The 24,219-nt window shown below is 44.9% G+C and overlaps 1 protein-coding gene across 1 annotated transcript in view; it reads right to left on the bottom strand.

Moving 5' to 3' along the window:
* The window catches only part of LOC121569333 (catenin delta-2-like), a 461,200-nt gene that overhangs the window by 208,481 nt on the left and 228,500 nt on the right, over window positions 1–24,219 (bottom strand). The window contains exon 12 of the mRNA XM_041880205.2: window positions 11,617–11,917. Within this exon, the coding sequence (XP_041736139.2) occupies window positions 11,617–11,917 (301 nt within the window). The remainder of the gene's footprint in view (window positions 1–11,616; window positions 11,918–24,219) is intronic.

The following is a 24,219-nucleotide window of genomic DNA, read 5'->3' as shown; positions in this document are numbered from 1 at the left end:
GCTAACGGTGGCTAATAGCAAGTAGCTAGTTAGCTGGCTAGCTGACATCAATAAGGGATCATAGCTTTCACCTGGATTCACCTGGTGAGTTTAAGTCATGGAAAGAGCAGGTGTTCTTAATGTTTTGAATACTCAGTGTAGAGCAATGCTGAAGAAAGCGTCATCTGTATTGCTCCAGTTCACACAAAAAGCACATACCCTTGCAAATCTCCTAGGTAAAAGGACTGGAAAATGTCAGTATGGCATGATTGGCTGGATATTCTATCTCATATTTCATGTGAATGTAGTCCATAGGAAATTGCCCTTAGCAACGATTTGAAATGTTCTGGACATCAGAGGAGCAACCTTGAGGGATTTTTATTTGAGTCAGAAAAGGATGTTCATATGATAGGGAAGATATACAAAACCTTGCAGAAAGCATATCCAACTGACAATCTCTTAGAAAACACAATGGGCTGGACGATTCTCTTCTCATCACTCATCTTGAAAAAAACATATATTATAAACTTGGAAATCAATCAATCTGCCATCATTAACACAATGGAAAAATCTAATGATTTATTATTGAAATATTGAAATAGCCTGGGTGACCAAGATAAACAAATGGGTACAATTTAAGGCCATGTGGCAAACAATAATGGGTCTGGGAAGAGGAGATGTAGTTGTTGTTTGTCTGCATTTGTAAGTTGTTGTTCATATGTGTATGTTTGTATTTGGTGTAAAAAAATATATATAATTATAGAAAAAAATTATAGAAAAAAAGTAATGTCCCTTAGCTCACAGAGCTCAAAATAGGGCCTCAATTTTCATTTAAAGGAGATAATCTCATACATAAACCATATGACCCTGTACACGACAGCCCCCCCAACAAGCCCTCTTACTGCATAATGATGACAGCTCTCCTGCAGATCTCGGTGTATCATGTGGTGTACCATTCCCCAGAGAAATCACACACACACACACACACACACACACACACACACACACACACAAAGTGACAGTGACACGCTGTCCTCTCGCTGGACTGACTCATGGTAATGTCTCAGGATCACGCTAGCCAATCAAAATGCACAATCACACGCGTAACTACACACACATGCACACACACACACACACACACACACACACACGCACACTGTAAAAACAGGTACCGCGCTGTTGTTCATCTGAAGTGCTTTTACTGATTGGAATGATCAGTATTCTATTCAATTTGTCTGAAATCAAATAACAATTTTTCAGATCGATGTGATTTTTTAAATTGAATGAAAGCTTCTTAATTGCTTTCAACACCTCAAGCACGTGCACTTTGAATAGTAGTGAGGGCAATGTAGCGGCAGCAACCTATCATAAGAGTTGAAGGCGTGGCTTATTGAGGGCATGGCTTTCAGGTTGTTCTTTTTGCCCACCCGTGAGAGTGAATGTCATTCCAGTTATTGTTGTCTATTGTAGTCGTTATTTAATGTTAACCTTTAACACTGCCAGCATCTGTAATGATCCTTGCATATGTGCATGTGATACTAAAGAGACTGTTAAGGTTTCTATGTTAAAGGGATACTTGGGGATTTTGGCAATGATGCCATATATCTCATTCCCCAGAGTAAGATGAATTCGTGGGTACCATTTCTATGTCTCTGTGTCCAGTATGAAGGAAGTTAGAGGTAGTTTCGCGAGCCAATACTAACTAGCGTTAGCACAATGACAGGAAGTCTATGGGTATCTAATAGCCATTGCTTGGTTATGATATTGTGGTTACTAAATGTGAAGGTCTTCTGTGAATAGTAAGTTTGGAAACATTATTTCAAGTCACAAACTTGAACAAACTTATTTTCTTAATTTACAGGGAACTTGCTTCTAACCCAATTGAAGAAATTTGGATAGGTAATTCCAAAGTAAAAAGTGAACTTTGAACAAGATGAAAAAATGGGTTGTATTTATATGAAATATTAGTTTGTATTTGTTAGGTTTAACCAAAGAGGAAAAGTAGGTTGAACGTTGAAAGAAATAGGTTGCAACTTGAAATATAGGTTCATTATAACAAAATATGAAATATAACAATATAACAGAGAAATAATAGAAAAGTAAAACATTTAATAATAAAAGTAATAATAGATACACAATGAGTAACGATCATTTGGCTACATACAAGGGATACCAGTACCGAGTTGATGTGCAGGGGTACGAGGTAATTGAGGTAGCTATGTACTGTGAGGGAAAAAAGTATTTGATCCCCTGCTGATTTTGGACGTTTGCCCACTGACAAAGACATGATCAGCCTATAATTTTAATGGTAGGTTTATTTGAACAGTGAGAGACAGAATAACAACAACAAAATCCAGAAAAACGCATGTCAAAAATGTTATAAATTGATTTGCATTTTAATGAGGGAAATAAGTATTTGACCCCTCTGCAAAACATGACTTAGTACTTGGTGGCAAAACCCTTGTTGGCAATCACAGAGGTCAGGCGTTTCTTGTAGTTGGCCACCAAGTTTGCACACATCTCAGGAGGGATTTTGTCCCACTCCTCTTTGCAGATCTTCTCCAAGTCATTAAGGTTTTGAGGGTGACGTTTGGCAACTCGAACCTTCAGCTCCCTCCACAGATTTTCTATGGGATTAAGGTCTGGAGACTGGCTAGGCCACTCCAGGACCTTAATGTGCTTCTTCTTAAGCCACTCCTTTGTTGCCTTGGCTGTGTGTTTTGGGTCATTGTCATGCTGGAATACCCATCCATGACCCATTTTCAATGCCCTGGCTGAGGGAAAGAGGTTCTCAGCCAAGATTTGACGGTACATGGCCCCGTCCATCGTCCCTTTGATGCGGTGAAGTTGTCCTGTCCCCTTAGCAGAAAAACACCCCCAAAGCATAATGTTTCCACCTCCATGTTTGACGCTGGGGATGGTATTCTTGGGGTCATAGGCAGCATTCCTCCTCCTCCAAACATGGCGAGTTGAGTTGATGCCAAAGAGCTCCATTTTGGTCTCATCTGACCACAACACTTTCACCCAGTTCTCCTCTGAATCATTCAGATGTTCATTGGCAAACTTCAGACGGGCCTGTATATGTGCTTTCTTGAGCAGGAGGACCTTGCGGGTGCTGCAGGATTTCAGTCCTTCACGGCATAGTGTGTTACCAATTGTTTTCTTGGTGACTATGGTCCCAGCTGCCTTGAGATCATTGACAATATCCTCCTGTGTAGTTCTGGGCTGATTCCTCACAGTTCTCATGATCATTGCAACTCCACGAGGTGAGATCTTGCATGGAGCCCCAGGCCGAGGGAGATTGACAGTTATTTTGTGTTTCTTCCATTTGCGAATAATCGCACCAACAATTGTCACCTTCTCACCAAGCTGCTTGGCGATGGTCTTGTAGCCCATTCCAGCCTTGTGTAGGTCTACAATCTTGACCCTGACATCCTTGGAGAGCTCTTTGGTCTTGGCCATGGTGGAGAGTTTTGAATCTGATTGATTGATTGCTTCTGTGGACAGGTGTCTTTTATACAGGTAACAAGCTGAGATTAGGAGCACTCCCTTTAAGAGTGTGCTCCTAATCTCAGCTCGTTACCTGTATAAAAGACACCTGGGAGCCAGAAATCTTTCTGATTGAGAGGGGGTCAAATAAGATTTCCCTCATTAAAATGCGAATCAATTTATAACATTTTTGACATGCGTTTTTCTGGATTTTTTTGTTGTTATTCTGTCTATCACTGTTCAAATAAACCTACCATTAAAATTATAGACTGATCATTTCTTTGTCAGTGGGCAAACGTACAAAATCAGCAGGGGATCAAATACTTTTTTCTCTCACTGTACATACTGTATAACTAGTAGCAGCAGCGTATGTGATGAGTCAAAAAAGTTAGTGAAAAAAGGATCAATGCATATAGTCTCTGTAGTGCCTTGCGGTCGGATGCCAAGCAGTTGCCATGCCAAGCGGTGATGCAGCCAGTCAAGATGCTCTCGATGGTGCAGCTGTATAACTATTTGAGGATCTGAGGGCCTATGCCAAATCTTTTCAGCCTCCTGAGAGGGAAGAGGTGTTGTCGTGCCCTCTTCACGACTGTGTTGGTGTGTGTGGACCTTGATAGGTCCTTAGTGATGTGGACACCGAGGAACTTGAAGCTCTCGACCAGCTCCACTACAGTCCCGTCGATGTGAAAGGGGGGCGTGCTCGGCCCTCCGTTTCCTGTAGTCCACGATCAGCTCCTTTGTCTTGGTGTCATTTAGGGAGAGGTTGTTATGCTGGTGCCACACTGCCAGGTCTCGGACCTCCTCCCTATAGGCTGTCTCATCGTTGTCGTGTCGTCGGCAAACTTAATGATGTGTTGGTCGTGCGCGGCCACACAGTCGTGTTGAGGGTCAGCGTGGCGGATGTGTTGTTGCCTACCCTCACCCCCTGGGGGCATCCCGTCAGGAAGTCCAGGATCCAGTTGCAGAGGGAGGTGTTTAGTCCCAGGGTCCTAAGCTAAGTGATGAGCTTGGAGGGAACTATGGTGTTGAACGCTGAGCTGCAGTAATTGAACAGCATTCTCACATAGGTGTTCCTTTTTTTCAAGTGGGAAATGGGCAGTGTGGAGTGCAATAGACATTGCATCATCTGTGGATCTGTTGGGGCGGTTTGCGAATTGGAGTAGGTCCAGGGTATCTGGGATGATGGTGTTGATGTGAGCCATGACCAGCCTTTCAAAGCAGGCGAGCAGAACCTTGAGACTTCCTTAATATTAGAGATCGCGCACCAGCTGTTGTTAACAAAGAGACACAGACCACCCCCCTTGAGCTTACCCCCTTTGCTGTCTCAGTAATGGTAGTCATAGTGACAATAAAGAGCCAACACATTAACTGTATCTGACCATCTCTATCATATCAGCTATGATGGTAGCTGACAACATTATGATACGTCGTACCACATCACATCAAGTAACATGTATTACATATGGTACATTAATCTTATCTACCTACTGAGTAGATTGTGTAGTACATATGACCCTCTCCCTCCCTCCCTCCCTCCCTCCCCCCCGCCCTCCCCCCGCCCTCCCTCCCTCCCTCCCCCCGCCCGCCTCCCTCCCTCCCTCCCTCCCTCCCTCCCTCCCTCCCTCCTCCTTTCACTCCATCCTCCTGTTCACCTTTATTAACACCTCCTCCACCGCTCCACCTCTCCTCCATCTCACAGACTGCTCCTCTCTTCCTCTGATGGCTGCTAACCTTGTTAGCGCCTCGTAAAAGCCTGGGTGATGTTATTATCTCTGGTGTGGAGTGGGTAGCAGGCTGGGTTTGGGTAGAACCTGATGTCTCAGATATATGGTATAGCAGAACGTGGCTGTGTATTAAAGTACGGCTGTTATAGCTCCATTTTACGGACAAAAAAAATGTTTTCCCATATGTGTGCGTGTGTGTGTGTGTGTGTGTGTGTGTGTGTGTGCATGAGTGCTTGTGTGTGTGTAGCCCTCTAGGTGAAGTGTTTAGTAATGTGGGGCTGTGTGTGTGTGTGTGTGTGTGTGTGTGTGTGTGTGCGTGTGTGTGCATGAGTGCTTGTGTGTGTGTAGCCCTCTAGGTGAAGTGTTTAGTAATGTGGGGCTGTGTGTGTGTGTGTGTGTGTGTGTGTGTGTGTGTGTGCATGAGTGCTTGTGTGTGTGTAGCCCTCTAGGTGAAGTGTTTAGTAATGTGGGGCTGTGTGTGTGTGTGTGTGTGTGTGTGTGTGTGTGTGTGTGTGTGTGTGTGTGTGTGTGTGTGTGTGTGTGTGTGTGTGTGTGTGTGTGTGTGTGTGTGTGTGTGTAGCCCTCTAGGTGAAGTGTTTAGTAATGTGGGACGACACAGTGGCGTCTGACCTTTAACATCAACAGGCCTACAGGAACACACACAAACACACAGACAAACACCAACTACATCGCTAAATGCCCCAGAGGGCTGCCCTGACATATGGGTTACAAAACCAAGCACTTTCACATACTGTCTGGGGCTCGACACAAGCTGCAGGCTAAGATATACGCCCAGCACATGCACACATCACATTACATCACTTAGATTAGATTACATTAATAAGACATTCATTATATAAGATGATATGAGTCACCATGCATATTTACTCAGGATGGATACAGTTTTACATTGCATATGGCCCTCAGTCTCACCTATGTTCACTCAAGGTCACAGTTATAACTATCTGACACACACAAGCTGACAGGGAGGCTTCACTGAGGACAATGAATGTGAGTGGTATGGAAGCAAAGAGCTATTCATATTTTATCATATTTCTGTGAATGGTGTCGTGCTCACAGCTCTGACCACCTTGGCTGTGTAAGAAAGAGAGAGAGAAAGAGAGAGAGAAAGAGAGAGAGAGAGAGAGAGGATAAAAAATACATTCAAGAGCTCTCCCTCTCTCCTTTCTCCCTCTCTCTCTCTCTCCTTTTCCTTTCTATCTCTCTCTCTCATTTTTCTCTCTGTGGTATTTCACCCAGTAGATATGGGAGTTTATCAAAATTGGGTTTCTTTTCTAATTCTTTGTGGGTCTGTGTAATCTGAGGGAAGTATGTGTCTCTAATATGGTCATACATTTGGCAGGAGGATTCCACCTCCTTTTGTGGGCAGTGTGCATATAGCCTGTCTTCTCTTGAGAGCCAGGTCTGCCTTTTGCGGCCTCTCTCAATAGCAACACTGTGCTCACTGGGTCTGTACACAGTCCAAAGCTTTCCTTAATTTTGGGTCAGGTATTCTGCCACTGTGTAATCTCTGTTTAGGGCCAAATAGGATTCCAGTTTTTTTCTGTTTTTGGTTCATTCTTTCCAATGTGTCAAGTAATTATCTTTTTGTTTTCTCATGATTTGGTTGGGTCTAATTGTGATGCTGTTCTGGGGCTCTGTGGGGTCTGTTTGTGTTTGTGAACAGAGCCCCAGGACTATGGCTATTATGGTGACCGTATTACCGCTACACCGGCAGTCACAAGTCATGATGGCAGTCAAATTCCACGTGACAGTTTAGTCACGGTACTTAGGCTTCTCCAAGCTCTGATGTTGCTGTTGATCATTAGCAGCCTAACAAACTTGCTAACTGCCTGGTACGCAGCACTCTATTGTAAATGTAATCGAAAATCTAATCTAACACTTAATGAGAGCCCATGAGCTCATGTTGTGCAACATTTCTATAGGCTATGCAATTGCGTGAGAAAACAGAGTTATGACCTCTATTAAAATGAGGAGGATCCCATCAGCTTTCTAGGCTTACTATATTTATTTATTTCTCAACTTTCCTAATATTAAGCACATTGCTTCTCTTTACAACTGGAGTATAGCCTACCTGACTGGCATGAAAATGAACCACGGGAAAAGCGTCCTCCATTCGCTATTTAAGTGCTTTTTTTTTTTTTTTTTTCGCTGCCCCTGTTTCGAGACAGGTGCATGATAATGGTCCATTCTAAATCAAAACAAATGTCATACATTTATTATTTCGTATATGTAAAGATTAAATCAAGAATACTCTGATGGGTGACAATACTAGCCTATCACTTGTGAATTATATATTATCACTTGGAATGATGCCCATCTTAAGGCAAACAGCACATAGTGTTTTTTTGCGATTTTTTCAAATCATAGTCGCACACCTCATGTAGCCTAGCCCATAGGCCTGTATGTTTTGACACGTTTTGTATCACAACTAAAGTTGTCAAATAACTTCTTAAAATGAAGCACATTAATCCGCTTTACAACTGGCATAGAGCCTAACTGCATTTTCACCATAAAAATGCACCTTTATAATAAAAGCATTACACGCATAAACACATTTGAAGTCACTTTGGAGAATGGTGTTTTCCTGCTAATGGAACATTTGTGCTTATAGCCTCCTGCCATGTGCGCATTGCTGCGCTAATCATGTAAGAAATAGCCTAATAGTTTATCAACATTTTAAGCTAAACGTTCTGATCTTTTGCGCAAGGATCATTGCTTAAAAAAGTTTTTTTGATGCTAGTGGTTGTATTAATTGGGGATCTATCGCACCCCAACAACTGTCCCAGACTATGTTTGGAATATTTATTTCTCGCACAGAATAGAATAGAACTGGTCAACGTTTGTACTATGGGGGATAGTAGATTGACATAGGCTAGTGCTTTTGCTGTTCATTAGGCCTTCTCATCTTGTTGGCTGACGAAAAGTAAATGTGGACAGTTCTTCCAATATCTTAAATGTGCGCCTCGGAATTGGATAAGGATGCACGCAGTTGCGTCCCCGATGTGTCTGTCTTCACTTGTAGCCCGTGAGAAAGACCTGATCACGTGACTGAGAATTGTGAATGAGAGACTTATGTAGTGTGTACAGCCTGCGCAAAAAACTTAGCAGAGCTCATGCCTTTCATGCAACTTTTTTCAAATCATCATTAGAGACGCATCATGCAGCCTTAGAATGTATTAAAAATCAAAACATACAGCCCAACATTTGTATCACAACTAAAGTTACATAAATAACTCTAAATTAAGCATACAGGAGTACCTGTTTCTTTGTTAACCGCTCAACACAGAATAACCGCATGTGCGCACTTCCTCAAATCGTTTGGAGAAAATATCCTTTCTATTATAATCAGCTATGTTCAATTGAATTCTTCATACAATCAAATAATATAAAATAATGCCATGGAATTCTAAGCAAACCTTGTCTGCTAAATGAACTAGTGTAGCCCACAGCTGTATGGCATAGCCAGATCAGTGCCTAACATAAGGACAACTCAGAGTATGCTATTATGTTGTTCTGAAATAGACTACAGTTTCTTAATATCATGTTTCTTTAGACCTGTCTAAAATATATAATGGATTTATTGTGATGGTAGGCTATATTACATGGATTTATTAGACTTTTTAAAATGTAGATGTTCCAAAGGTCAGCATCAAATCAAATCAAATTTTATTTGCCACATGCGCCGAATACAACAGGTATAGACCTTACAGTGAAATGCTTACCGTTGGTAGGATATTCTTGATCTTAGGTCGTCCATTTTGTTTTCCAATGATTGTACGTTGGCTAATAGGATTGATGGAAGAGGCAGATTACTCACTTGCCGTCGGATCCTTACAAGGCACCCTGACCTACGTCCACGATATCTCTGTCTCATTCTCATGCGAATTATGGGGATTTGGGCCTTGTCGGGTGTCTGTAGGATATCATTCGCGTCTGACTCGTTGAAGAAAAAATCTTTGTCCAATACGAGGTGAGTAATCGCTGTCCTGATATCCAGAAGCTCTTTTTGGTTATAAGAGATGGTGGAAGAAACATTATGTACAAAATAAGCTACAAACAATACGAATAACACACATAATAGTACAACTGGTTAGAGGGCTGTAAAACGGCAGCCATCTTCTCCGGCGCCATCTCATTCCATTCTCAGGAGACAGTGTGGGGGCCGTAGGAAGACAGGAGATGCGAAATGTGTTAATGTTAATTAACGGTCAATTACTGTGAGACCGGCAGTTATTTGCTTGACAATCACTGGCTGACAAAATTTCATGACCGCCACAGCCCTATCCAGGACCAGCTTGCTTAGGGGACTCTTCTCTAGATTAATCTCTCTGTAGGTGATGGCTTTGTTATGGAAGGTTTGGGAATCGCTTCCTTTTAGGTGGTTGTAGAATTTAATGGCTCTTTTCTGGATTTTGATAATTAGCGGGTATCGTCCTAATTCTGCTCTGCATGCATTATTTGGTGTTTTACCTTGTACACAGAGGAAGTTTTTGCAGAATTATGCATGCAGAGTCTCAATTTGGTGTTTGTCCCATTTTGTGAATTCTTGGTTGGTGAGCGGACCCCAGACCTCACAACCACAAAGAGCAATGGGTATTATAACGGATTCAAGTATTTTTAGCCAGATCCAAATTGGGATGTCGAATTTTAAGTTCCTTTTGATGGCGTAGAAGGCCCTTCTTGCCTTGTCTCTCAGATCGTTCACAGCTTTGTGGAAGTTACCTGTGGCGCTGATGTTTAGGCCGAGGTACAGTACCAGTCAAAAGTTTGGACACACCTTCTCATTCAAAATCCTCTACCAAGAGTGTGCAAAGCTGTCATCAAGGCAAAGGGTGGCTACTTTGAAGAATCTCAAATATAATATGTATTTTGATTTCTTTAACACTTTTTTTGGTTACTACAGGATTCCATATGTGTTATTTCATAGTTTTTGATTTCTTAACTATTATTCTACAATGTAGAAAATAGTACAAATGAAGAAAAAACCCTGGAATGAGTAGATGTGTCCAAACCTTTGACTGGTACTGTATGTATCATTTTTTGTGTGCTCTAGGGCAACGGTGTCTAGAATGAATTTGTATTTGTGGTCCTGGCAACTGGACCTTTTTTTTAACACCATTATTTTTGTCTTACGGAGATTTATTGTCAGGGCCCAGGTTTGACAGAATCTGTGCAGAAGATCTAGGTGCTGCTGTAGGCACTCCTTGCATGGGAAGACTTAGCTTTTTGTGGTGGGTGGGGGGTGAATACGTGGTCTGTGGTACAGTAATTTGGTAAAAAGCCAATTTGACATTTACTCAGTACATTGTTATCCCTGAGGAAAGGCACGAGTATGCTGTTAACGATAATGCAGAGGATTGACCCAAGGTTGCTGTTGACGCATATCCCACGGTTGGTATTGGGTTCTCTCTCTCTCTCTCTCTCTCTGTGTGTTTCTCTCCCTCCCTCCCATTCTGCCGTTCCTCACTGTGTCTCTGTCTCTCTCTATGACTGTGTTGCTCTCCGTCTCCCACAATACACTGCAATGAATGTGTAATTCTAGGGAGTCGATAGTACTACCACCACCAGCCCCCAGTATTATTGACTTCACCAATGCTCAGAAGGATACTCCACTGCATGCACAGACCCTCTCTCTCTCTCTCTCTCTCTCTCTCTCTCTCTCTCTCTCTCTCTCTCTCTCTCTCTCTCTCTCTCTCTCTCTCTCTCTCTCTCTCTCTCCCTCCTTCCCTCTCTCCCTCTCTCTTCAGACTGATGGATGATGCTGAGAGCTAGCCCAGTCTCTCCTTAATTAAGTGAATTAAACATGAAAACCATCTGAAATGTATCTCTATATAACTGACAAGTGCATGGTAATGATGAAACACACCAGGAAAGCTGGGCTGCAACACAGCACAGTGGGAAGGAGAAGTAATGTCGCTCTGGTGGTACAATGCAGTCCACACTATCTCTTTCATGTGTGTGTGTGTGTGTGTGTGTGTGTGTGTGTGTGTCATAACAGTGCCTGTGTAGGAACAATTACAAAGTCTCCGCTGTGTTTTCCCATCAATACCACCGAAGGAGAGGTCAAGTGTAAATACTAGTACTGTCTGTCACACATGACTGTCAGTTCCTTCCAGAGTTGACCTCTCTGATCTCCTACTAGTCTCTACAGCCCCACCACACAGCTCTGTGTGGAGCTGACTGGAGCTGATTGAAATCGATTGACACAGGATCAATATGTGAGGTCACACAGGCCAGTGACCGCCACAAGACAGACATATAAAGCTCTGCAGATCAGACGCCATGATGGAAATAGTGATTGATGTTGCGTGAAGGTGTGTGGGAGTGTTTGTGTGTGGGAGTGCGTATGTGTGTGTGTGTGTGTGTGTGTTGGTGTGTGTGGGTGTGTGAGTTATCCTACCTTGGGTCTTTCTGTATGGAGTCTATAGATGGTGATCGTGCCAGCGTGCCTTCAGGTGGCAGGGCTGGTCCAGACTTGCTGTAAGGAGACTCTACAGATGGGCAGTACTGCAGTGTACGGTAGGGGTCTGCAGTGTAGGGGTCTGTAGCATAGGCCTCTGCTGTATATCCTGGGCCCACAGTAGCGTAGTTATTGGCACCCCCACGACCGTAGCTTCCCCCGGCGCTGTGGCTGCTTCCCCCGGCGCAGTGGCTGCCTGCTCGCTGTAAAGAGGCGGAGTCGACACCGGGGGAGGATGGGGCTACAGGGGGGAAATAGGGATACAATACATAGTTCATCACCTGGTCACTGACCTGTTGAGTCAGGTCTATGGGGGGAAGAGGAGAGGGGGGAGAGGAGGGGGAGAGGAGGGGAGAGGAGAGGGGGGGAGAGGGGGGAGGAGAGGAGGGGAGAGGAAAGGAGGGGGGAGAGGAGAGGGGGAGGGGGGGGGGTGGGGGGTGGGGGGAGAGGAGAGGAGGAGAGGAGTTATAAGACAGGAGAAAAAGACAGACAAACAGGAAGAGAGACAAACAGGAAGAGAGACAAACAGGAAGAGAGACAAACAGGAAAAGAGACAAACAGGAAGAGAGACAAACAGGAAGAGAGACAAACAGGAAAAGAGACAAACAGGAAGAGAGACAAACAGGAAGAGAGACAAACAGGAAGAGCAACAAACAGGAAGAGAGACAAACAGGAAGAGAGACAGAGGAAAAAGAAGAAGAAAAGCCCACAAAGTTAATTGACATATTCTTTAAGTAAAACATACATAACAAATCCTTACAATGAACTGAAACACACACACACACACACATTCCTGTATCTCACACTTGGGAGATTACACTTCAGAGGTTTCTTGAGCTGATGTTAAATATGAGAGAGTATTCCCCATTCTCCCCTCATATAGAGATAGAGAGTGATTGGAGGGATAGAGTGTGTGTATGTGTGTTCTAACCAAACCGTAAAATAGGGGGGTCAGGGGAGCATCAAAACCTTTCCGTCCCTCTCTCCCTAATTAGAGCCTAGATTGCAGTTAATGTTGACTTTTCTTATTTATGACATGCATTAATATTGTAACATAGACGTGGCTGTGGCTGTGGGCTCACTTGGCAGACGCAAGGTGACAATTTGTCTGAATCAACCTGCTCCTCCCAACTAGAGAGAGAGACGTGCCCCAGTGAGTCATCAACACCGTCAACACAGAAGCATCACAGGCCTGTTCCCCTTTGACAAAGATGCACTGGGACATCCAGCCTCACCACTTCTACGACCACGTGCACCTCAGAAAGAACGGAGTTAGGCTCTTTGCAAAAGCCCTGAAAGACACTGCCATTTACATTTTTGTCATTTAGCAGACGCTCTTATCCAGAGAGACTTACAGTTAGTGCATTTTTTTTTTTCATACTGGCCCCCCGTGGGAATCGAACCCACAACCCTGGCGTTGCAAACGCCATGCTCTACCAACTGAGCTACATCCCTGCTGGCCATTCCCTCCCCTACCCTGGGCCAATTGTGCGCCGCCACATGGGTCTCCCGATCGCGGCCGGCTACGACAGAGTCTGGATTCGAACCAGGATCTCTAGCGGCACAGCTAGCACTGCGATGCAGTGCCTTAGACCACTGTGCCACTCGGGAGACTGCCCTGGACCGGACCCTCTCCAATACCCACACCAAGCCCAGAGACTCTAACCAGCACTACAAGAGTCCCAGGGCGCCTCCTCAACATCCAAGGAGCCCCAAGCCACAGAGAGGCCACATCCCCACTGGCCCCCGGTCCCCACACTGCTCCCGGTCCCCACTGGCCCCCGGTCCCCACTGGCCCCCGGTCCCCACTGGCCCCCAGTCCCCACTGGCCCCCAGTCCCCACTGGCCCCCGGTCCCCACTGGCCCCCGGTCCCCACACTGCTCCCGGTCCCCACACTGCTCCCGGTCCCCACACTGCTCCCGGTCCCCACACTGCTCCCGGTCCCCACACTGCTCCCGGTCCCCACTGGCCCCCCAGTCCCCACTGGCCCCCGGTCCCCACACTGCTCCCGGTCCCCACTGGCCCCCAGTCCCCACACTGCTCCCAGTCCCCACTGGCCCCCGGTCCCCACTGGCCCCCGGTCCCCACACTGCTCCCGGTCCCCACTGGCCCCCAGTCCCCACTGGCCCCCAGTCCCCCACTGGCCCCCCAGTCCCCACTGGCCCCCAGTCCCCACACTGCTCCCGGTCCCCACTGGCCCCCAGTCCCCACTGGCCCCCCAGTCCCCACTGGCCCCCCAGTCCCCACTGGCCCCGGTCCCCACTGGCCCCCGGTCCCCACTGGCCCCCCAGTCCCCACTGGCCCCCAGTCCCCACTGGCCCCCAGTCCCCACTGGCCCCCAGTCCCCACTGGCCCCCAGTCCCCACTGGCCCCCGGTCCCCACACTGCTCCCGGTCCTCATGTCCCCCCACCAGTCATCCATGGCAGAACACCCAGCCAGCCACAACATGCAGTACAGAAGAAGTGCTATGCGGCAGTGACTGCAACAGGGTCTATGATAAAGGGTTAAACACAGGTTTTAAATCAAGTCGTGAATTTTATTGAATATAGCGATTCTTCATTTAATGACGTGAAAGAAATTGACAGATTATTATGAATGACTTATCAATGACTTATCAATGACTTATCAATGACTTATCAATAGCTGTAACATCCTCACTGGTACTCTAGTTTATAGAAAGACCCTAACACACTATATATACAGAATTATGTGGACACCCCTTCAAATTAGTGGATTCGGCTATTTCAGCCACACCCGTTGCTGACAGGTGTATAAAATCGAGCACACAGTCATGCGATCTCCATAGGCCAACACTGTCAGTAGAATGGCCTTACTGAAGAGCTCAGTGACTTTCAACGTGCCACCGTCATAGGATGCCACCTTTCCAAAAAGTCAGACGACTGTGTAGGATATTCTGGATATAATAACACAGCCTAGCGGGCTTTTTCACAATATCATCTGTTAATGAAATAACATGACAAATACATTTTGTTTTCCATGTTACACCTGCAATTTTAAACAAGGAGCCTACTTGAACTTGAATTTAGAGCTCAGAAATTCAAGTACTGGAATAGGCCTACCTTGAATATCAGACATTTCCTCAATTTGGTGCTTGAAAAGTCCTTGTAATTATTGTAGCCAATTTATAAGTTCTCCTGCTCCCTTATAACTATCTGTGATTTCATTTTTGTATCATTTTTTGTGAGATGTGGCTACTTTCGTTTGTTTCCCGCTGCTTCAATTGAAGGGTGTTGCGCTTCTTTGTTGCGGTAAAACCATGTGCGGTTATTATGAGGATGACAATATCTGTTGGCTACAAATTGGCTTTCCATACAAATCCTTCAATTAAAAATGGAACCTGGTTTTTGGTCTTTGGTAACTTTCTCATAAAAAAAACAGCAATGGTAAGATTCAAGCGCAACATAGCTTCAGCGTGTAAATCAGCTAGAAAGATGTGCCGCATCGAGTAATTGTCTCTGGCCCCCTCCCAGTTAGGGGGAGTGATGAGCTATACATCAGAGTCTCACAACTCAATTGGCCCTCTTTCTGAGACTCACCCACAAACAGGACCAAGCCTGGCCTGCTGAGGAGTGACGGACTCCATCCTAGCTGGAGGGGTGCTCTCATCTTATCTATGAACCTAGACCGGGCTCTAACTCCTCAAGAGCCACAATGAGACGGGGTGCAGGACAGGCTGCCAGCTTAGTGGAGTCTGCCACTAGCACAGTCAGTTTAGTCAGCTCAGCTATCCCCATTGAGACCGTGTCTGTGCCTCGATCTAGGTTGAGCAAAACAAAATATGGCGTTGTTCGCCTTAGCAATATCACTGAAATAAAGACCTCCTCCATTCCTGTCATCTATATATCTCACATCTCAAAATAGGTCTACTTAATGATCCCTCACTTCCAAGGCAGTCATAGTCAATCAACTAATCATTGATCATAATCTTGATGTGATTGGCCTGACTGAAACATGGCTAAAGCCTGATTAATTTACTATGTTAAATGAGGCATCTCTTCCTTGTTACACTAGTGATCATATTCCCCGCGCATCCCGCAAAGGCAGAGGTGTTGCTAACATTTATGACAGCAAATTTCAATTTACCCCAACAAAAAAAATGACAGAGTTTTCGTCTTTTGAGCTTCTAGTCATGGAATCTACTCAATTACTTTTTATAGCTACTGTCTACAGGCCTCCTGGGCCGTATACAGCGTTCCTCACGGAGTTCCCTGAATTCCTGTCGGACCTTGTAGTCATGGCAGATAATATTATAATTTTTCGTGACTTTAATATTCACATGGAAAAGATCACAGACCCACTCCAAAAGGCCTTCGGAAAGATATCAGTTGGTCTCTGTGGATGGTTTGTCCTCTGGTTCCGTTTTAGGACCACTATTGTTTTCACTATATGGTCCACCTCTTGGTGATGTCATTCGGAAACACAATGTCAACTTTCACCGCTATGCGGACGACACACAGCTGTACATTTTGATGAAACATGGTGAAGCCCCAAAATTGCCTACCCTGGAAGCCTGTGTTACAGACAAAACATAGATGCTAGTTCTAGGTCCCAAGAAACAAAGAGATCTTCTGTTGGATCTGACAATTAATCTTGATGGTTGTACAGTCGTCTCAAATAAAACTGTGAAGGACCTCGGGGTTACTCTGGACCCTGATCTCTCTTTTGACGAACATATCAAGAATATTTCAAGGACAGATTTTTTCCATCTTCGTAACATTGCAAAACTCTGAAACCTTTTTGTCCAAAAATTATGCAGAAAAGCTAATCCATGCTTTTGTCACTTCTAGATTAGACTACTGCAATGCTCTACTCTCCGGCTACCCGGATAAATCACTAAATAAACTTCAGTTAGTGCTAAACACGGCTGCTAGAATCCTGACTGCAACCAAACAATTTGATCATATTACTCCAGTGCTAGCCTCTTGGCTTCCTGTTAAGGCTAGGGCTGATTTCAAGGTTTTACTGCTAACCTACAAAGCATTACAGAGGCTTGATCCTACCTATCTCTCCAATTTGGTCCTGCCGTTCATACCTACATGTACGCTACGGTCACAAGACGCAGGCCTCCTTATTGTCCCCAGAATTTCGAAGCAAACAGCTGGAGGCAGGGCTTTCTCCTAAAGAGCTCAATTTTTATGGAATGGTCTGCCTATCCATGTGAGAAACGTAGACTCAGTCTCGACCTGTAAGTCTTTACTGAAGACTCAACTCTTCAGTAGGTCCTATGATTGAGTGTAGTCTGGCCCAGGGGTGCGAAGGTGAATGGCAAGGCACTGGAGCGACGAACTGCCCTTGCTGTCTCTGCCTGGCTGGCTCCCCTCTCTCCACTGGGATTCTCTGCCTCTGACCCTATTACGTGGGCTGAGTCACTGACTTTCTAGTGCTCTTCCATGCTGTCCCTAGGAGGGGTGTGTCACCTGAGTGGGTTGAGTCCCAGATGTGATCTTCCTGTCTGGTTTTGCGACCCCTCGGGCTAGTGTGGTGGAGGAGATCCTTGTGGGCTATACTCAGCCTTGTCTCAGGGTAGTAAGTTGGTGGTCTGTTGATATCCCTCTAGTGGTGTGGGGGCTGTGCTTTGGCAAAGTGGGTGGGGTTATATCCTGCCTGGTTGGCCCTGTCCGGGGGTATCGTCGGACGGGGCCACAGTGTACCCAAACCCACCCCTGTCTCAGTCTCCATTATCTATGCTGCAATATTCTATGTGCCGGGGAGCTAGGGTCAGTCTGTTATATCTGGTGTAATTATCCTGTCTTATCTGGTGTCCTGTGTGAATTTAAGTATGCTCCCTCTAATTATCTCTCTCTCCCTCCCTTCCCGGAGGAACTGAGCCCTAGGATTATGCCTCAGGACTACCTGGCCTGATGACTCCTGGCTGTCCCCAGTCCACCTGGTCGTGCTGCTGCTCCAGTTTCAACTGTTCTGCCTGCGGCTAGGGAACCCTGACCTGTTCACCGAACGTGCTACCTTGTTCCGGACCTGCTGTTTTCGACTCTCTGTCTCTACCGCACCTGCTGTCTCGACCTCTGAATGCTCGGCTATCAAAAGCCAATTGACATTTACACCTGAGGTACTGACCTGTTTCACCCTCTACCACTGTGATTATCTTTTGACCCTGCTGGTCATCTATGAACGTTTGAACATCTTGAAGAACAATCTGGCCTTAATGGCCATGTACTCTTATAATCTCCACCAGGCACAGCCAGAAGAGGACTGGCCACCCCTCAGAGCCTGGTTCCTCTCTAGGTTTCTTCCTGGGTTCCTGCCTTTCTAGGGAGTTTTTCCTAGCCACCGTTCTTCTACATCTGCATTGCTTGCTGTTTGGGGTTTTAGGCTGGGTTTCTGTATAGCACTTTGTGACATCTGCTGATGTAAAAAGGGCTTTATAAACAGGGGTGCACATAACTGGTTCGCAGGTACGCAAGCGCGACAAAAATCAGGAAAGCGTAATGCCACTTGTGTTACTACGCGCCTTTGCGTACTTGACCGATCTTCTCATCTAACCTTACACATGACATGTTGCTTGTCAACTACTGTCAGGGATGTCCAAAAAGCAACAGACATTATGCAGCTTCTTTGGCGTTTCGCCACCTACAAAGAAACGCCAACTGGAGCCAGAGCCGAAGAAAATACTTTTTTCGGAAAAGTGACTCCAAGATGTGCAGTGGCTTGAAGCTAACGATGAGCGCACTGAAATGTGGTGCAAGATTTGCCGCTCAAATCCACATCTAGCAGACAAAACGGGTGCATTTTATAAGGGCTCAAAGAATTTCAACCATCCTTTATTTGACAAACCTGAAAAGAGCAAGGAGCACACGAATGTGGCGCAAGCCATTGCTAAGCTAGCCGAGAAGAAATGTCCAGTCGCCCACTTGCCAGATGGCGAGACAAGCTGAATGAAGAACAGCGGCAATATTTATCTCCTCGCCTTCCATAAAGCTAAACACGCACGTCCCATGTCTTCCTATTCTGAGGATGTTCCTTTACTGAAGCGGCTAGGAGTAAATGTCGGAGGTGCATATCATTCAGGTGAAGGGGGCACACGGATCATGCAGAGCATCGCTCACACCATCATCGGGGAGTTACGAGCCAAGTTGCAGTCTGCTGAATTTTGGGGGCTGCTTTTTGATGGATCTGAGGACATCACAAAAACTGAGCAGGAAATCATTTACATTGTGTCTGTGTCCAGCAACGGAGAGTTTACTTTGGACTTTATTGGACTGATTGAATTGGGTGCTGACCGAACCGCGCAGGCCATAACAGACAGACTTGTGAGACTTTTCCAGGACACAGGCTTGGATGACTGGACAACAAAGTTGGTCGCTGTGTGCACAGACGGGGCTGCTGTCAATCTACAACGGCGTTGTGCCAAAACTCTGGCAACTTGCTGCAGTTGGAGACTCCCTTGTGCACATTCTGTGCACCGCACACACACTGGAGAATTGCGCAAATCAGCTGATCGCAACGTTCCTTACTGTGAGACATTTAATCGCTCTGTGGTCAAGCTGCTGCAGTTTTATTTACAAAAAGGTGGAGCAAAAAAAACTGCTGCACTGAATAAGCTATGTGAAGAAAATGGGATCTCCTTTGTGAAACTGGGTAAGTTTCATAATATCAGATGGTCTGCATGGAGGCATGGAACACTGTTAAAAATATCAAGACTATTGCCAGCCATTAAAATGCAACTGGTTACGAGTGATAACAGTGACTTGCAGCATATCTGCACAGAGCATTTTCAGTGCTTTCTGTCAAACATGCTTGACATTTGCAACATTTTGAAGACCACATCCATTAGGTTTCAGAAGGAAAAGCTGACCATTGAACTCATGGTGGCCATTGGACAGTTCACACTTCTGCTTGATGGTGAAAGCCACAGGGCACACACTGTTTCCAACGCTGATGCTGACAGAGACAAGACACACTTACTCAGGGGGTTAATTGAAGAGTTTGAAATCAGATATGACTCCCTCAAGTCATGTGATCATTTCTTACTATTTGATCCTTCAACATGGCCTCAGTAAATGCAAGACCTCCACAGTTTTGGAAACACAACAGTTTGCAGCATTCTCAAGAAATATGAGGCCACCTTGCAACTTGACAAAGATACCACTGTGACAGAATGGATGCGCTTAAAGCAGGCAGGAAAATGCTTGGGAGCCTCTTCTGTGTATGACTTGGTCCAAATAGTAAATACAAGTAACCCAGATGCTTACTCCAAAATCAACAAGGTGGTTAAGCTGTCTCTTACACTGCCTTTAAGCAGTGCAGCTTGGGAGAGGGGATTCTCACATCTCAACATAATAAAAACCAAGTACAGATCTCGTCTGTCACATGCTCGTCTCTCAGCCCTGATGCACATTCACCTGTCAAAGCAGACCACAGAGACATTTGACCCAAAGCCTGCTGCTAGACAGCTAATCGGAGGCTCAACCAAGGACAGGGAGGTGCATCTGCAGCATCTTCATCATCTACCATGCAGGAAACTGAAGCAGAGGACAGTGGGGGCGACACTGAAGAGGACAGTGGGGGCGGCACTGAAGAGGACAGTGGTGGTGGCACTGAGGAGGACAGTGAGGAAGACTGCACTTATTAAGACCACGCTACATATGGGGTGAGTACCAGACACCATCTGCTGGTACTCACCTGAGTAACTCACTGAAAAAGTTATGTGCACCCCTGTTTATAAATCAATTTGATTGATTGATTCAAATGGTGAGACTAATGCTACCACTATTCATGACTTTATTATGTCTCCCGGCGTCGGCCACATAGGTTACAGAAAAATCGCCATGCATGCATCCAATGTATTTAGTCAGGGACATTATTCTCACATATTTTTGAATGTAATAATAGTTATATATTAGGCCCTATATGTACAGTTATAGAAATGATACAATTGTATATCATGGAGGTCCTTGAAAATGATAATTAAGTGCTTGAAAAAGACCCTGAAAGACCTTGAATTTGACTTGCCTGTATGAACCCTGCTTAAAGGATGTATAGTCCTAGGCCTATGTTGTTGTTTAGGTGGAGTTTTGGGCCAATTTGCATATACAGTGGCTTGCGAAAATATTCACCCCCCTTGGCATTTTTCCTATTTTGTTGCCTTACAACCTTGAATTAAAATTGATTTTTGGGGGGTTTGTATCATTTGATTTATACAACATACCTACAACTTTGAAGATACAAAATATTTTTTATTGTGAAACAAACAAGACATAAGACAAAAAAACAGAAAACTTGAGCGTGCATAACTATTCACCCCCCAAAGTCAATACTTCGTAGAGCCACCTTTTGCAGCAATTACAGCTGCAAATCTCTTGGGGTATGTCTCTATAAGCTTGGCACATCTAGCCACTGGGAGTTTTGCCCATTCTTCAAGGGAAAACTGCTCCAGCTCCTTCAAGTTGGATGGGATCTTTAAGTCATACCACAGATTCTCAATTGGATTGAGGTCTGGGCTTTGACTAGGCCATTCCAAGACATTTAAATGTTTCCACTTAAACCACTCGAGTGTTGCTTTAGCAGTATGCTTAGGGTAATTGTCCTGCTAGAAGGTGAACCTCCGTCCCAGTCTCAAATCTCTGGAAGACTGAAACAGGTTTCCCTCAAGAATTTCCCTGTATTTAGCGCCATCCATCATTCCTTCAATTCTGTCCAGTTTCCCAGTCCCTGCCGATGAAAAACATCCCCACAGCATAATGCTGCCACCACCATGCTTCACTGTGGGGATGGTGTTCTCGGGGTGATGAGAGGTGTTGGGTTTGCGCCAGACATAGCGTTTTCATCTGACCAGAGTACCTTCTTCCATATGTTTGGGGAGTCTCCCACATGCCTTTTGGCAAACACCAAACGTGTTTGCTTCTTTTTTTCTTTAAGCAATGGCTTTTTTCTGGCCACTCTTCCGTAAAGCCCAGCTCTGTGTAGTGTACGGCTTAAAGTGATCCTATGGACAGATACTCCAACCTCCGCTGTGGAGCTTTGCAGCTCCTTCAGGGTTATCTTTGGTCTCTTTGTTGCCTCTCTGATTAATGCCCTCCTTGCCTGGTCCATGAGTTTTGGTGGGCGGCCCTCTCTTGGCAGGTTTGTTGTGGTGCCTTATTCTTTCAATTTTTTTATAATGGATTTAATGGTGGTCCGTGGGATGTTCAAAGTTTCTGATATTTTTTTATATCCCAACCCTGATCTGTACTTCTCCACAACTTTGTCCCTGTCCTGTTTGGAGAGCTCCTTGGTCTTCATGGTGCCGCTTGCTTTGTTTTGCCCCTTTCTTAGTGGTGTTGCAGACTCTGGGGCCTTTCAGAACAGGTGTATATATACTGATATCATGTGACAGATCATGTGACACGTAGATTGCACACAGGTGGACTTTATTTAACTAATTATGTGACTTCTGAAGGTAATTGGTTGCACCAGATCTTATTTAGGGGCTTCATAGAAAAGGGGGTGAATACATACACCACTTTTCCATTATTCATTTTTTATAATGTTTTGAAACAAGTACTTTTTTTCATTTCACTTCACCAATTTGGACTATTTTGTGTATGTCCATTACATGAAATCCAAATAAAAATCCATTTAAATTACAGGTTGTAATGCAACAAAATAGGAAAAACGCAGAGGGGGATAAATACTTTTGCAAGGCACTGTATTTCCACCTTTCTCTCCGCTTTTGATCATAAACGTTCTACAATTATAAAAATGATTTTAAAAAGTATTAACTTTCCTTAGCTGCCGGTGTTCTCTCTCTCTCTCCCTCCCTCTCTCCCTCTCTATTAGAATGTCAGATCTCATTATTAAAGGCATACAACAGATTCAGAATTGAATTGGCTTAATGGTTTTATATCAAACAGGCTTTCACTGTGTGTGTGTGTGTGCGTGTGTGTGTGTGTGTGTGTGTGTGTGTGTGTGTGTGTGTGTGTGTGTGTGTTTGTGTGTGTGCAGCCTCCTGAAAAGGCTTGGTGTCATATTAGGCAGCTTTGATGAGCAGCCAGGTCACCCGTGATACAAGTCAGTATTCAACGTCCATCCATGTCTGAGGACGTCGGGAGATGACGTGGAAACTGGCCACTAGGGGCAACAGTGAGCGCTGTTACCTTAAAGTAGGCTTTGGTTTTGATAGGGCGTTGTGGACAGGGATGGCGGATAGGCGTAAGTATCTGCATGTTCAAATCCAGTGATAGAAACCTTAACCCTTACCTCAACCACTCGGAGTTAATGCCTAACCTTAAGAATTCTGAGTTAATGCCTAACCTTAAGAATTCTGAGTTAATGCCTAACCTTAAGAATTCTGAGTTAATGCCTAACCTTAACCTTGGAACGATACAGAGAAGCAACCCAGTGTCTGTGTCGGCAGCTCTCCAAAGAGACAATGTTTGAATAAGGGACGTGTGAGTGTGTGCGTGCATGTGTGTGTGTCTGTGACTGGTTCCAAGCTGTTCAGTCAGTTTCTCACAGCTCTCCCTCCAGGACAAAGATAATCCTTCTTTGTTTTTGTAGAAGAAATACAGAGAATCTTATACAGAGAATCCACTCTGGTGTCCTTGGTAGAAAGACACAGACACCCACACACACAGCCTAATTCACCTGATTAGGTTAGAGTTTCTGGTAGCAATGGAGGCGTATAGCAGAGGAGAGTGCAGGGAGATGAATTAGGAGTTAATACTAGTGTTAGATTGAAGCTGAGGCTGGTTGTCGCGGTGAATTCCCCTGAGCAGCAGAGAGACATAGTGACAGAATATCTCCTGTGGAGGAATACATTACTCATGGTAACTCTGCAGTATCACACCAAGCCTGTCATTCAGACTTTACTGTCAAGGATGATTCATATATTTCTTGAGATACTACTGAAAACTTCATGGCAAGGGAAGGAGAGAGCGTTGGAAATGAGGGACAAATTAAAGCAGAGTTTTCTTTCCATCAACTCACCACTCATGTGAATGCATAAACTGTATTCACACAAGGTTTCTAGAAACCCGACTAAGCTCTAGCCTCTCACTCCCCTGTTGCACCAGAGTTTAGCTGTAGTGCCGCGTGTGGATGTGATTGTGTGTGTTATTATAACAGCAGTAGCCTGTAATAGGCCACGTTAACCTGCAGCACTCTGGGGCGCCGGACTGGTTTACTCAGAGAGAAGCACACAAACAAACTGCCTACGACGGCTTGCCTGCCTACCTCAAAACTGGGCGGGCTTGTGTTAATGGCTGGAGCGGAATAAGTGCAATGGTATCAAATACATCAAACACACGGTTTCCATGGTTTCCATGTGTTTGATGCCATTCCGTTCGCTCCGTTTCGGCCATTATTATGATCCGTCCTCCCCTCAGCAGCCTCCTGTGGTTACACCGGTACCAACAATAAACTATACATTGCAGGCTTTAGAGTGAACTCAATGCAGTGTTATAGAGACAGAAAATGACGTATAGCATTAATTACTGTGATACAGACCAGGATAATGACACTATAATGTAGAACTGTAACATAATGAATGACTATACTGTTCTCAACGTCAGCACTACAGCAC

The sequence above is a fragment of the Coregonus clupeaformis genome, chromosome 7, assembly GCF_020615455.1.
Source record: "Coregonus clupeaformis isolate EN_2021a chromosome 7, ASM2061545v1, whole genome shotgun sequence".
In the NCBI taxonomy this organism is placed as follows: Eukaryota; Metazoa; Chordata; class Actinopteri; order Salmoniformes; family Salmonidae; genus Coregonus; species Coregonus clupeaformis.
This window is presented reverse-complemented; position numbering and strand designations above follow the sequence as displayed.